The following is a 14,226-nucleotide window of genomic DNA, read 5'->3' as shown; positions in this document are numbered from 1 at the left end:
AGTACACATGAAATGAAAATAATATTTTATTTTGACTGTTAGCCATGTAAGTATTTTTCATCTATCACTTAACGGGACTATTTTGACACAATACCAAAAGGTTAGGGATCAACTTGACACAATTAAAAGGTTAGGGACCAAATTGAGATGTGCCGTAAAGGATAAGGACTAACTTTGTAATTTACCCTAAAATTTTCTCTTGTTATGCTTGTGCAGTTTTCTTCTATTTTTAAAACTAAAATAAAATTAAAAAAAGAAGAAGAAAAAAAAAAAAAACTATAAGTTTTCACTAATGTTCTATACTGGTAATTTTAATCATATGGTCTCTCTTGGCCATTTGAAGCCATGCTTTACATACTTCTTACCGATATGGTCTTGCTCTGATTTTCCACTTTAGTTTCAAGGGTGCAAATCTTTCATTTGAATGAGAAATTGAAAACAGGACCAGGTTAGCGCTGCCAGCCCACTGACAATTCCCTCTTGTTGCTCCTTCATTAATCATTACTTTAGACTTTTCGTGCTTACCATGAGGAAGCAAAATGCAAAGGATAGACAATAAGAGGTAGATTTATGGTTGATTATGAAGATTATATATGGATTTTTTGTTGGTAATGTAAATTCTCCAACAAACTGCTTGTTATATAAGGAGCAATTCTCTCTACTAGGAAACTTGTTTCAATCAGAAACTGCTAACGTAATCTATAAAACCTCATGTAAAAGAATTAGTGTTTATTTAGTTCATAAGATGCTTATAACATATTTGCACCATGCACTGCAAAGATTGCATAGATTGTGTTGGGAGACTAATCTTGCTTTTTTCAAAATACAGTTATGGACGAGATATTGTAGAACCTGCAATCAAACCTGGGGAGGCAGCTTTGGTATGTAAATTAGCCATCACACACACATTTTTTGCCCTTTAGATGTCAGGTAATAATACACATGTCCAGAGATAGACTGGAAAACAAGGAAATAAAAATTAGAAGAGAGAAATAAAAATAAGATGTCAGAATACTACTGTGTGTGTGGGTGCACACACATGTGTGCTTGCTTTCCTTCATATCCTCGTATTACCCTAAAATCTGAAAAATTATTTTGGTTGAACTTGAGTATGCATTGGTCTGTTTCAGCCCTTGCTTACAAACCTTACTAAACTCCACTAAGTTGGTGTTGAGANTTTTGAGATATTGTAGAACCTGCAATCAAACCTGGGGAGGCAGCTTTGGTATGTAAATTAGCCATCACACACACATTTTTTGCCCTTTAGATGTCAGGTAATAATACACATGTCCAGAGATAGACTGGAAAACAAGGAAATAAAAAATGAGAGAGAGAAATAAAAATAAGATGTCAGAATACTACTGTGTGTGTGGGTGCACACACATGTGTGCTTGCTTTCCTTCATATCCTCGTATTACCCTAAAATCTGAAAAATTATTTTGGTTGAACTTGAGTATGCATTGGTCTGTTTCAGCCCTTGCTTACAAACCTTGCTAAACTCCACTAAGTTGGTGTTGAGATTGCATGAATTTGGAGAGAAACTTATTGTATCTCACCTCTGATACACTAATTTTTTTCCCTGATAACCCATATATTCAATTTTCTGATGGTCTTCCTAGTAACCAATTGATATAAAAAATAAATTTTACATTGATGGATAAAAATTTAAAATTGTATTAATTCAGTTTATTATGCTTATGCATACATTTTATCCTTCTAATCAAATTACCGTATGTGTGCAGGTGGTTATCAGAGGTGTAACTTGGCTTCTGCAGCAATTTCCTCAGCTGGCAGACCGGATATGATAGCAGCTATCAAGCAATTATTTTTTCATCTTTAATAGAAATGATTATAGGCTTATTTAAATTTGATAAAGATTTAAATTTTAGGTTCAAATGTATAGTTAAATCTGCTCCCAACCACACTGTATTCTTTACTACACTGTTAATTTAATATGCAACAAAATATTTGGTGATCAGTTTCTTCAATTATATCATTACAGTAAAATATTTCTGGTGCGCAATGCTCTTTGTGGTCACATGCTGTATTTTAAAGCCTCAATGTCTTTCTTACATAGAACACATTAAACACCAAGAATAAGATCATCGCTAAATAACTTCGCTGATGCCATTGGGCTTCTTCGGTGGGTTCAAAAACTTGGGGTCAAATCCCCTACTTACATTCAGCAAAAATAAATAATCATGGATGCCATGGTAGAAGATGCCTGTAGATGTACAATATGATTAAAAAACATATCTTAAGGCATACACTGTTTAACTTTAAGTGGTTGTGGTTAATCAGTGATTTTTCCCAATAGAAAGTCCTATTTATTTGTTACTGAATGGACCATTACTAACTTCCTTTTATTTGGGAGTATTGAATTCCCCCATAAATATGTAAAGTTATCATCTTAATTTACTATTTAAGTATTGAAGAGAAGGGCCTCATTGTATGATTGGCATCCTGGATGACAAGGTATTGCATTTCAAGGGTTTCTTATCTTTAAAATCTTTGGTCTTTCAGGAAGGAACAGGAGCAGCAAGGCTTAACATAATGGAGATTCTTATCATTGATTTGGCGGCACCATGGAGTCCAACATACTCAAGTTATACCAAAAAGGACATGAGCAATGGGCCCTATGTTGGCTAAGGGTGAGAAGGCGCTCCTTTTGCTAGGTTGGAGCTGGGGAGGTTAAAGCAGAACCTCTAGTCTGAGGTTGTCCAATCATTATGTCTCAGGTAGGTTAACTCAATGTCATATTCTGCAAATTTGTCCAAAACTAATAGTACAATCATCATGAATATAAAAAATCTATCATGATGAAATGGTAGTTATAAAAATAAGTTCAATTGGGTTTTCAAAAAGAATTAGCCAAGTAATCTAATGATTACCACACCCAAATAAAGAAATCAGGGTGGAATGGAATTTTTATCTAATTTAGACAAAAATAAATAAATTATAGGACAAGTATTACCTTTTGGACTAAGATTAAACATGCCAACTTGTAAGGTCATGCACTAGGCCGCTAGCACATGATGCAAGTTCTTTTATTCTTAAATTGAAAATTTATTTGTATTTACATCAGGATTAAGCAAGTTTTGATGTTTTGATAGCTCCCATTTGCATTATCTCAAAGATATATACAAAGTGAAAAACATTGGACTCTCACAATCAATTATGTTTCAACCCAGAATTCAAATTATTTTCTTTTTGTGGAACCAAAATTGTGATTGCAAACAATACCCTTATTTAAGGGTTAATGAAATTCTCTTAAGGCAGATTCTTTCAACTAGGGTTAGATAATCCATTGCAGATAGTATATAGTATACTACATATTCAACATTAAAATATCACTTACATTATTTGTCTCTTTTTATTCACGACCTCCAATCGATAAAAGCTGCATCCTTTGCTAAAAGGAAAAGGCCTCTTCCTCCAATCTGAAGTTATTTCCCACATTAATCAGGTTGAAAAAAAAAAAAAAAATCTAACGAGGTAACTTATACTTACTGGGATGAAAGAAGGTAAAAAGCATAGGATATTTTTCAACGTACCTAAATGCCATGTCACTCCAACTGCTGAGGAATCCTCAGTAGACAGATCATCAATAACAAATTGGAGGTCTATGGAGGTGGAATCAGTGAATTTTTTGAAGAACTGCAGGATTTCCTACATATTGAATCAAAATATGTTTAGAGAAGGGAAGAGATATATAAATGAAACAGAGGGATGTTTTTACCACTTTTTTTTTTTTCTTCATTTAGTCATATTCATGCTGTATCAAGTTGCTGAGGTTTTCGATGATTCAAATTGTCTAAAGATTGTATGTTTAGGTTGATAAATCAGATTAGAAATTTTTATGAGTGAATCCTTTGAAAAATATCCGATTGAAAAATCCTGCAATAAGAAACCTAGGAAAGAGGAGGTGTTTCTCTTTTGCCCTATCTCATTAACTGTTACCACCAAACAAAATCTATTGAAGAGAACATCTTCCCTGCTGTTACTTTATTCCCCTCCACTATGTGAACAAACACTAGTAATTCTCAGAGACATCATTGACTTTTAATATGCTTCCTTATCAACAAACTCAAATCCGCTACATGAAATTCAAAGGGTGCTAAAGTCACATGAATCTATATTATGAAAAAAATAAAGGGACTGATGAAACAATATGAGAATGTCAGTTTAAATTATACTTCATTGAAAGTTATGAATTCTAAAATATTTAAATTATACATTAGGATATTATCATAGATCGTGGTTTTCTAGAATACCATGGACTACCATAATTTTGTATACCAAGGGCTACCATGTCTTTAGGGTTACCATACTAAAGTTAATGTACATTAGATCCATTGTAACACATATTCAGTATAGCTGCTTAGATTCAGCTGTGGAGATGAACCATTAGGCCAAACCATGTTAATTGTCTTACTTCTTTCTCTCTATACATCATTCACACAGTTGCCTGAAATGAGTTCTTCCACGGAGACCAAATTGTGGACATTGATTCCCTCATAGAAGTTCCTCACAACATATGCAGCAGATTGTATGACATCCTCATCATCATCACCATTGGTTGTAGTTATTGTTCGTGGTGATGAGACCGTATTAAAAGTCAGTGACACCCTCCCTCTTCTACTTCTTGTGTTAGGAGAAGTACTACAAGGAGTAATGAAACTGGGAGTGGCTTTGTTATAGAAGTTATACGAGATGAAGCAGGTTCATCTGCATGGTTGATAGATATGGCTAATTTAAGTACCTCAAATAGACACAGAAACTGCCTATTTAGGAAATTGGAGAACAAAATGTAGGATTGGTATTTTGGATATATAGAAGCAAAAGTCAAAGAAAGCATTATCAGTATGATAGGAACTAAGAAGAATTCTTGAATTATATTATTCATTCTTTCTTTGAAAAAATAGGCACATTTTACCATAAAGGACTAGAAAAGGATATGTGACTCAATTATCATGGACCAGTTAGTGTTCAGTTTGCTTATCGTAATAGCTCCTAATCATACTAGAATTGGGATAGATCCATCTTTCACAATAGGACAATCAACACGACTCAAAAAAAAAACAGAGATTGGAGAATCAAAACTCAAAACTAAAGTGATGACCTTAGACCTGGAAACATTCCGTCTAAATTATTATATTTTGGACACCAAGTTGAAGTCCAAGTTGGGGTGGACTAAGGTTTGGCCTGATTTTCCGCTGATCGAAAAACACCATACCAATATACATTTTGTTCTAACATGATTTAATACTTAAACGTTTTCTCTGATTTCTCTTCATATATGTATGCTCGTTTGGTTCCACTTGTCCTCAGTTTGTTTGACTAGATACAACTTTTTTACAAGAATTACATACAGCCTTTTCAATTGTTTAAAGACAAGGTTTTGTTAACTGAGTATCCTAAAAATATGGATTAAGAAAAGATTAAATGTTCAAAATCATGAATTACAATTTCGGCAAATTTAGGTACAATTTCCTAGTAGCTTAGCTTGAGTTTTTCAATTAAATTTAACCATTTGATTGTTTTGATCAATAAATCACATATTTACTATTTGTACTACATTAAGCAATACAGCACCGAAAGAATTTTATTGTATCATTTTTGCTGAGAGTATAATAGTCATTGTATTGTATCTAAGTTTTGCCTATACGTGTACATATACTAACGTAAAATATCCATATACAATTATACATACGCATGTGTGGCAGTGTGTGTGACATTTGAAGAAAAACAGGTTGAGAAATGTGGTGTACCTTGCGACCAACAAAAGGAGTTGCAAAGATAAGGTCCTCGTACACGCAGTTACTGGCAATGAGGTCCTCCACGGAGGCCAAGTCGCGGCCATTGATTCCATCATAGAATTTTCTCACAACTTCCTCAGCAGATTCTACAACAACATCCTCGTCATCATCAACAACATTTACCTTCGTTGTTGTTGTTGTTGGGATTGATGCAATAGCAACCTTTGTTTCATCTGAGGATGAGACTCTTGTAACAGTTCGCGGTACCCATCTTCCTCTACTGCCTCTTGTGTTAGAAGAAGTACTTGGAATGATGAAATTTTGAAGAGTGGCTTTGTTAGTGGTGAAGTGAAGGAGAGGAGGTGAAGGAGAAATGAGAGAAAGCATTGTTTTGGTGGGGTTTGTTGTTTTAGGCTTTAAGTTTAAGCACTTCTGACACTACTCAGCCAGACACATATACTACCTGCCTAGATTATTGGGGAACATAGTCTTGGATTTGAGTCGGTATATTCGTGTGGAAGAGTAAGTGAGTGAAACATTGTCCGCTTACTTTTCAAAGCTTTTATTTTTCGAGGTTATAAACAACAAATCTCATAAATTTTTCATAATTTGTTGAGGGTAGCATATTATAGATTTATAATTAGTGTAACATCAATTTTTTGGTATCATTTTTATTGTAAATCAATCACGACTTATAAATTTTAAGTATTTGTTTAGTGGTTGGCCTTCATTCTCGTCACAAAAACTTGAGTTTGAGTCACTAATAGCACTTGAGGACATAAGTCCATATGTGTGACGAGTTTATCTTACTAAGTAAGAAGTGACTAGTCTCACAATCTTAACTTATATACCTAAGAATTTGTCGTTATCAAATTGTGAAATTTTTTATATAATTAAAATTATGATAAGATTTAAAATTATGATTTCATTTTTATGGTAACAAGCAGAGCTAAATAAACCTTGAAAGTGATTAAAAAAAAAACCTGCCCAAATTCCATTCTCTCCCATAGTCAAGTCCCATTATCATCTTTAAGCTTCTATAAAATTCATTCTTCTTCTAAATGATTGCATAGATGTTTTAGAATTCTTATCACCTTCTGTAAGCCACAAATTCGCACAATTTCAGTTTTTCAAATCAATTCTTCACCTTAGAGCTCTTGAATTTTATTCACGAGGTCTTTTACTTTGGAATCGACAAAACCCAAAGCTTTATTAATTTAGTTTTAAAACTAGGATTTTATTCGTTGAAAAGTAAAAACTCCCAAAACTTAAAAATATGTCTAGTGCTATATCCAAATAAAATATATGGCTTGAAGCACCTAGCCACACGTAGGCGAGTGCTGAAGTAGATAAAGAAACAAGCAACCAAACCCAATTCCTTCTGTCAAGTCCAAACCAAACGAACTCTCTGTTTTTGTGAACCCCAAAAGACAAACCCATGGAAGTTACACTTCCATGGACTCTACATCTCCACCCAAATCCCTTCACTAACTACACCTACAACAGAAACTCCCACTTCTTCAAAACCAAAGCCTCAACAAAATCCCCAGTACCAATCCAAACCCATAACCCAAAACCACCACCATCAAACACCCACCAACAACAACGCAAAAAAACATCCAAATTTCCATCCAAAAAGCCACCACCATTTTCACAAAAAGATGCATTCCCAGAATCTTTACCACTCCACACCAAAAACCCATATGCCATTTACAAAGACATCCAAAGATTTGCTAAGCAAAACAAGCTCAAACAAGCATTTGCCATATTGGACTACTTGGACCAACAAGGTATACCTGTTAACCCCACCACTTTTTCTTCTCTTATTACTGCATGTGTTCGAACCAAATCCTTAACCGAAGGGAAACAAGTTCACACTCATATAAGGATTAATGGGCTTGAAAAGAACGAGTTTTTACGTACAAAACTTGTGAATATGTACACAGCTTGTGGGTCGATTGAAGATGCACACCAACTGTTTGATGAATGTTCTAGTAAGAATGTGTATTCGTGGAATGCCTTGCTTAGAGGCAGTGTGATATCGGGTAGGCGGCGATATCGTGATGTGCTTTCGACTTATACTGAAATGAGGGAATTAGGGGTCGGATTGAATGTTTATTCTTTTTCTAATGTCATCAAGAGTTTCGCCGGTGCATCTGCACTTTGGCAAGGTTTAAAGACTCATGCCCTTTTGATAAAGAATGGTTTTTTTAATAGTTCAATTCTTGGGACGAGTTTGGTTGATATGTACTTTAAATGTGGAAAGATAATGCTTGCGTGTCGTGTTTTTGAAGAGATTGGTGAGAGGGATGTTGTGGTGTGGGGAGCGATGATTGCGGGTTTTGCACACAATAGGTTGCAAAAGGAAGCTTTGGAGTATGTGAGGAGAATGGTAGAAGAAGGGCTAAGGCCAAACTCGGTTATATTGACTACAATACTTCCTGTTATTGGAGAAGTTTGGGCACATAGATTAGGCCGAGAAGTTCATGCTTATGTGTTGAAGACAAAGAGTTACTCGAGGCAGATTTTCATTCAGTCTGCCTTGATTGACATGTATTGTAAGTGTGGGGACATGGGATCAGGGAGGCAGGTGTTTTATGCATCAATGGAGAGGAATACTATTTGTTGGACTGCTTTGATGTCAGGTTATGCTTCAAATGGGAGGCTTGAGCAGGCTTTGAGATCAATAATTTGGATGCAGCAGGAAGGGTTTAAGCCTGATATTGTCACAGTTGCCACTGTTCTTCCAGTTTGTGCAGAGTTGAGGGCTCTGACTCAAGGGAAGGAGATTCATGCTTATGCTTTGAAGAACTGGTTCCTACCTAATGTATCTATTGTTTCCTCTTTGATGATAATGTACTCAAAGTGTGGCCTGTTGAAGTATTCTTTAAAATTGTTTGATGGTATGGAACAGAGGAATGTGATCTTGTGGACAGCCATGATTGATTCATACGTAGAACATGGGCATCTAAATGAAGCACTTGGTGTGTTTAGGTCAATGCAGTTGTCAAAACACAGGCCAGATTCAGTTACGATAGCAAGGATATTGAGCGTTTGTGGTGAACTAAAAAGTTTGAAGCTTGGGAAGGAGGTACATGGACAAGTCTTGAAGAAGAATTTTGAGTGTACCCATTTTGTCTCTGCTGCAGTTGTGAAGTTGTATGGGAGTTGTGGAGCAATTGGTCATGCAAAGTCAGTTTTTGATGCAATCCCCGTTAAGGGAGTAATGACATGGACTGCAATTATAGAGGCATATGGATATAATAACCAGTGTCAAGATGCAATTGCTCAGTTTGATCAGATGAGATTGGGTGGTTTTACTCCAAACCATTTCACTTTCAAAGTGGTTCTATCTATTTGTGATCATGCTGGATTTGTGGATGATGCTTGCAGGATATTTAATTTAATGCATCATAGATATAAAATAAAGGCATCTGAAGAACATTACTCTATAATCATTGGACTTCTCAACCGTTTTGGTCGCATTGAGGAAGCTCAAAGATTTGTACAGATGAGTTCTTCCTCATCATAACAAAGAGGCAATGAAATCTTTACTCTTCTTCTTTAGGTTCATTAAGTTCGTTGATGAAACATGCTCATGAATAGCCAATAACTCAGTAATGTGCAAATGTATAGACCTGTTGTAACTTTATGCATCTCATTAAAACTATCTGTAAGGATTTGTATATTTTGATGGCGAATGAGAAAAGGCTGACAGTGAAATTCCTGAATTTATATTTGGATGTAAGAACTTTATTTGTTTCCTAGTCATGGTGACAGTGGCATGTAGTAATAGTTTTATATGTTTGTATAGATCATAGGCTGTGGAGTGTGGATGCTTATTTAGGAGCCCAGTTTACAGATATGGGAACTCTTCTTGAACCAAATACTCTTGTACTCACAGTAGTTGGAGTTTGGATTTGTTGATTAGCTTTTACTAATAAGCTACCAGAAACCTTATTATTATTATTATTTTGATGAAAGAACTACCAGAAACCTTATTATGAACTGAAGCAAGATATCATTTATATTTTTTGGAAAAAGAATTAAACAAACAAACCCAATATAGGATCAACACACGATATATTGTTGAAAATATATCACGGTTTTTTCTTTTCTTGTCCTACACACTGTGATTGTGCCAGGACTTGTTTTTAACTTCTTTACGTCTAAGGCTGAATGCAATTTTAAATTTTTTAATGTGTCGGTTAATTCAGCTAGAAAAATCTGTGTTGTGACAGAGAGCTAAATGTCTCCCTAAAAACTAATTCTAAAAGACCTGAGAACTTTGTTTTTTTTTTGGGTTGCTTTAGTCATTGAAACAAACACATATTACAAAGGGAGATCCCAAGAAACCAGCGAAACCTCCCTGCTGCAGTTACCAAAATACAAAACTAACTATAAAACCAAAGCAAGCCAAAACAAATGGGCAAAGCAAAACACACTAATAACTAAACAAAACATCTATAAGGTATCCAAACTAGCACCTTCAGCACAGTAACACATAGACAATACAATAGCACTTTTGCAAAAGCACAGCATCACAGGATTTCTAGAATCAAATTAAAATACTACTTGTATCAACCCCCCAATTACAACAAATGGTAGCATTTAAAACTGACTTCTTGAACTTGGTTTTAAACTCCACCCTAGCTTTGACATCTTTTTTATTTTTATTTTTTAATACAATATAGAAATTTTATTCTAGTCTAATCTAAGTGTATATGTGTGTGAAATTCCATCATGGAGACTTGAATCTCAGTCCTTGCTCCCTACACTTCACAAACACTTATACTTATAGAGTGACCATCATGCCAAAGATGTGCGGTGGTGCTTTGTGACATCCTTAATGATACTTCTCTTTAGTCCAAGTTCTTTCTTCATGAACTATGACATTTCTTTGAAGCCAAATGTGGTAGACAACCACAAATCATGAAAGATTTTAAATGTAATATCTGTTTTTTTTTTTTTTTTTTTTTTTTTTTTTTTTTTTTTTTTTTTTTTTTTTTTTATTTTTTTTTTTTGGGTTGCTTTAGTCATTGAAATAAACACATATTACAAAGGGAGATCCCAAGAAACCAGCGAAACCTCCCTGCTGCAGTTACCAAAATACAAAACTAACTATAAAACCAAAGCAAGCCAAAACAAATGGGCAAAGCAAAACACACTAACAACTAAACAAAACATCTATAAGGTATCCAAACTAGCACCTTCAGCACAGTAACACATAGACAATACAATAGCACTTTGGCAAAAGCACAGCATCACAGGATTTCTAGAATCAAATTAAAATACTACTTGTATCAACCCTCCAATTACAACAAATGGTAGCATTTAAAACTGACTTCTTAAACTTGGCTTCAAACTGCACCCTAGCTTTGACATCCTTTTTATTTATTTTTTATTTTTTTATTTTTTTTATTTTTATTTTAAATACAATATAGAAATTATATTCTAGTCTAATCTAAGTTTATATGTATGTGAAACTCTATTATGGAGACCTGAACCCTAATCCTTGCCCCTCACACCCCACACCCCACAAATACTTAAATTTGTGGAGTGACCATCATGCCAAAGATGTGCGGTGGACGGTGGTGTTTTGTGACATCCTTAATGATGCTTCTCTTTAGTCTAAATTCTTTCTTCATGAACTATGACATTTCTTGGAAGCCAAATGTGGTAGACAGCCACAAATCATGAAAGATTTTAAATGTGATATCTGTTATTTATTTATTTATTTATTTTTTTTAATTTGCCTCAGAACCAATCATTTTCCACATGTAGCTTGCCTTGACTCAAACCCAACAGAGTCATGCTGTCCTAGAAACAGTGATAAGAATGCGGCCCAAACCTGCCCCACGGTTCTGTTTTATGTACGGATTTTTCTATTGTTTGCCCAATAGGGAGGGTTTGGGTTGATCTCAGTGGGCCAGTTACTTGTCTATCTTGATCCACGAAGTACATGCACTAAATATGTGAGTGATTGAGCAAATATGAACTTTGTTATCAGCCCAAACCAAAAAAACACTTCAAACCATCATTATTTGGTGACTGAGTGAGCAAATATGAACTTTGTTATCAAAAAAAAAAAAAAACACTTCAAACCATCAGTATTTGGTAGAAATATATTAAGGAAAATTCCATTTTAGACTCTATAATGTAAGGGCTAATAAAAAATTAAACCCAAATATAATTTGGAAAGTGATAGTCACATCTACACTTATACTCCAAAAGGACTAGTTAAATTGCAATTGGAGCTCATCGTAATCACTTATAAATCCAAGTTCCATTTAGTAGATATTTAATGTGAGACTCAACAAATGCCTGCACAACATACATTCAAATAATCCAATCCATTTGGTTTTTGGGATATCATAGTTGGTTTAGTGGTTCTTAAGGCCTAATGAAATTCATGGAGTCTTGAGTTCAAAATTCCTAGTTATCATCTTGGGGTCACTCTTAAGGAATTTCCCCTCTCAATAATCCAGTGTGTGATAGATAGGGAGACAATATATACTTGGAATAATAGTCAAGCTCTTTAAAAGCTCTGGACATCTTATAAGGATGGCAATAAGGGAGGAAAGGTTGGATTGGGTGTCTTTCCATTGTGGTGAATGTATTTTGCCATTAGTAATGAAGTTTTTTTTGACATTGATGAGTATGGTTGTCAAAATCTCAATATGGATTCTACGATTTTACAATTCTACTTGCCCAAAATAATTCGGATCTTTCAAGGATCTTAGCGATTGTTCAAGATCGTACGATTCTGACGATTTCAAACAAACCTGGTTTCTTATAATTTTCTTTAACTTGACAGAAGACTCAGTTGGATCCAAATAAAAATAACATCCCAATAGACCAAGTTTTGCTATTATGATGTAGAGAGATAGACTGTTAGTTGAACTAAATGAAAAATAACATCCCAATAGAGTGTCATATTTTGAGATTTTTGGCCTCTTTAAATGATGCTTATAAATGGATGTCATGTAATGATGTATAGTAATTACATCAAATGAATGCAAATTTTTGATTTTTATGAATGTATAATTTATTTGATTATTTAACATACAAATTTGTTTTTTCTCAAGTAATATAGGATTTTATGATTCACGATCCGATCCACGATCTCACTTACCTCCCACGATCTTATGTAGGATCCTAATTTTGACAACCTTACTGATGAGAGTAAGAGAGGGATAAAGAAATTGAACGGTTGGTAGGCTAGTGGAGAGGGAGGTGAATGTTTTGGATGTGAGTAATATATGTGTATACATATTCGTGTCAAAACAAGATAGAATGAGACGAAGCAAGATGGTGTAAACAGAATTTATTCATGTCATATCAAAAAATTATGTGGGGGCAAAATAGTGCTGATTGGACCGGAAATTTTGCAACCCCTCAAAACACTTAACAAGGAAAATTTCACTTCTTTGTCCTAACAAGGGTAGGTGAGAAAAAAGAACCTTATTATTAACCGACCTAGCTATATTGTCTTCCCCAAAGTTTGCGTATTAGGTCAATCTTTGTCGGACCGCGGTCAAAGAGTGAAACCTTAATGGCACCGGCATTCTAGCATCATTACCCCACAAAACCCAGGGAATTGCACTCATATATGGACACTTTTCTATTGGATTGTTTGCCACTTAATTTTGGTCAAAAGCAAAATAATGTCTTTATTTGCAATATTAAAACTAAGCTAATTTACTCCATTGTTAGTCAATGAGAAAATCTATGTGGAACCTCTTTTTGTATGTGTTGCAGCTGTTTCCCTCTCTCTTAATCTAATGTTTGTCGCTTTATTATTACAATATTCTAATCAAATCAAGGTTTTAATACAATAATTTTTGCGACACAACATTAGACCCCTTATCCCCTTTCCCATGAAGCTGGATGGATGGTTCTTTAATCCTAAGCCCCTAGATTCTAAAACCCAGTTTCTAGTTTTATCCAAAACATAGGACCACATGTGTTTGCATCGTATGCTCTATATCATATATCATTAGTATCTTTGATACTTATTAAAGAAAAGATTGTCGGTGAACACACAGGTTTTCTCTGTGTTCAGTGAATGATGACTGGATAAATTGACTTGTAAACCATGTGATTAGGAAAAACTTAAGTCTTGTAATAGTATTACTTAATAGGAATGTTAGGTAGTTGTATGTCGGCCCACATTAAGTGCACTTGAACAGAGTCGATGCTCTATTTCTTTGATAAGCATAAGCTTCAAGGCAACAATTAATGCTCAACCATGTCCTACTTTTATTTATATATTATATATGTATTCTATTCAATTGATTCAGTGGATTAGTACTTTGTTAATAATGATATTTGAGGCAAGAAATGCCTGATCAGGTAAGTGGAGTAGGTCAGATTATATGTCCCTCAAATATTTGGATAAATTTACTATATTGGGCTAAGGAAATATGTAAAATAATTTGTCATTTTTTATAAGCACAAGATGGGT

General features: G+C 34.5%; 2 protein-coding genes and 1 long non-coding RNA gene across 3 annotated transcripts; 2 read left to right on the top strand and 1 right to left on the bottom strand.

The window, feature by feature from the left end:
- Positions 1-1,181: 1,181 nt before the first annotated feature.
- Positions 1,182-2,023, top strand: LOC136064437 (uncharacterized). The gene is made up of 2 exons (XR_010626046.1): positions 1,182-1,225; positions 1,743-2,023. It is a non-coding gene; the product is annotated as an uncharacterized LOC136064437 (long non-coding RNA).
- Positions 2,024-3,320: 1,297 nt separating this feature from the next.
- Positions 3,321-6,260, bottom strand: LOC112006585 (uncharacterized). Its single transcript, XM_065760085.1, has 3 exons — positions 5,772-6,260; positions 3,555-3,669; positions 3,321-3,440 (listed from the first exon to the last, which is right to left on the bottom strand). Exons 1-3 carry the CDS (start codon positions 6,144-6,146, stop codon positions 3,355-3,357), a joined length of 576 nt encoding a protein of 191 aa, XP_065616157.1. The 5' UTR covers positions 6,147-6,260; the 3' UTR covers positions 3,321-3,354.
- An 817-nt stretch (positions 6,261-7,077) lies between these two features.
- LOC112006562 (pentatricopeptide repeat-containing protein At1g71460, chloroplastic) lies at positions 7,078-9,552 on the top strand. Its single transcript, XM_024038844.2, has one exon. The coding sequence runs from the start codon at positions 7,198-7,200 to the stop codon at positions 9,289-9,291; it is 2,094 nt and encodes a 697-aa protein (XP_023894612.2). The 5' UTR covers positions 7,078-7,197; the 3' UTR covers positions 9,292-9,552.
- Positions 9,553-14,226: the final 4,674 nt, after the last annotated feature.

This window comes from Quercus suber, unplaced genomic scaffold (assembly GCF_002906115.3).
Source record: "Quercus suber isolate HL8 unplaced genomic scaffold, Cork oak 2.0 scaffold_2, whole genome shotgun sequence".
Classification (NCBI taxonomy): Eukaryota; Viridiplantae; Streptophyta; class Magnoliopsida; order Fagales; family Fagaceae; genus Quercus; species Quercus suber.
This window is presented reverse-complemented; position numbering and strand designations above follow the sequence as displayed.

Coding starts and splice junctions, on each gene's coding strand:
- LOC112006585 (XM_065760085.1), bottom strand. CDS start 6,146: ATGCTTTCTCTCATTTCTCCTTCACCTCCTCTCCTTCACTTCACCACT. Junction 3,670..5,771: donor CTCCTTTTGTTGGTCGCAAG/GTACACCACATT, acceptor TTCAATATGTAG/GAAATCCTGCAGTTCTTCAA. Junction 3,441..3,554: donor TGGAGTGACATGGCATTTAG/GTACGTTGAAAA, acceptor AAATAACTTCAG/ATTGGAGGAAGAGGCCTTTT.
- LOC112006562 (XM_024038844.2), top strand. CDS start 7,198: ATGGAAGTTACACTTCCATGGACTCTACATCTCCACCCAAATCCCTTC.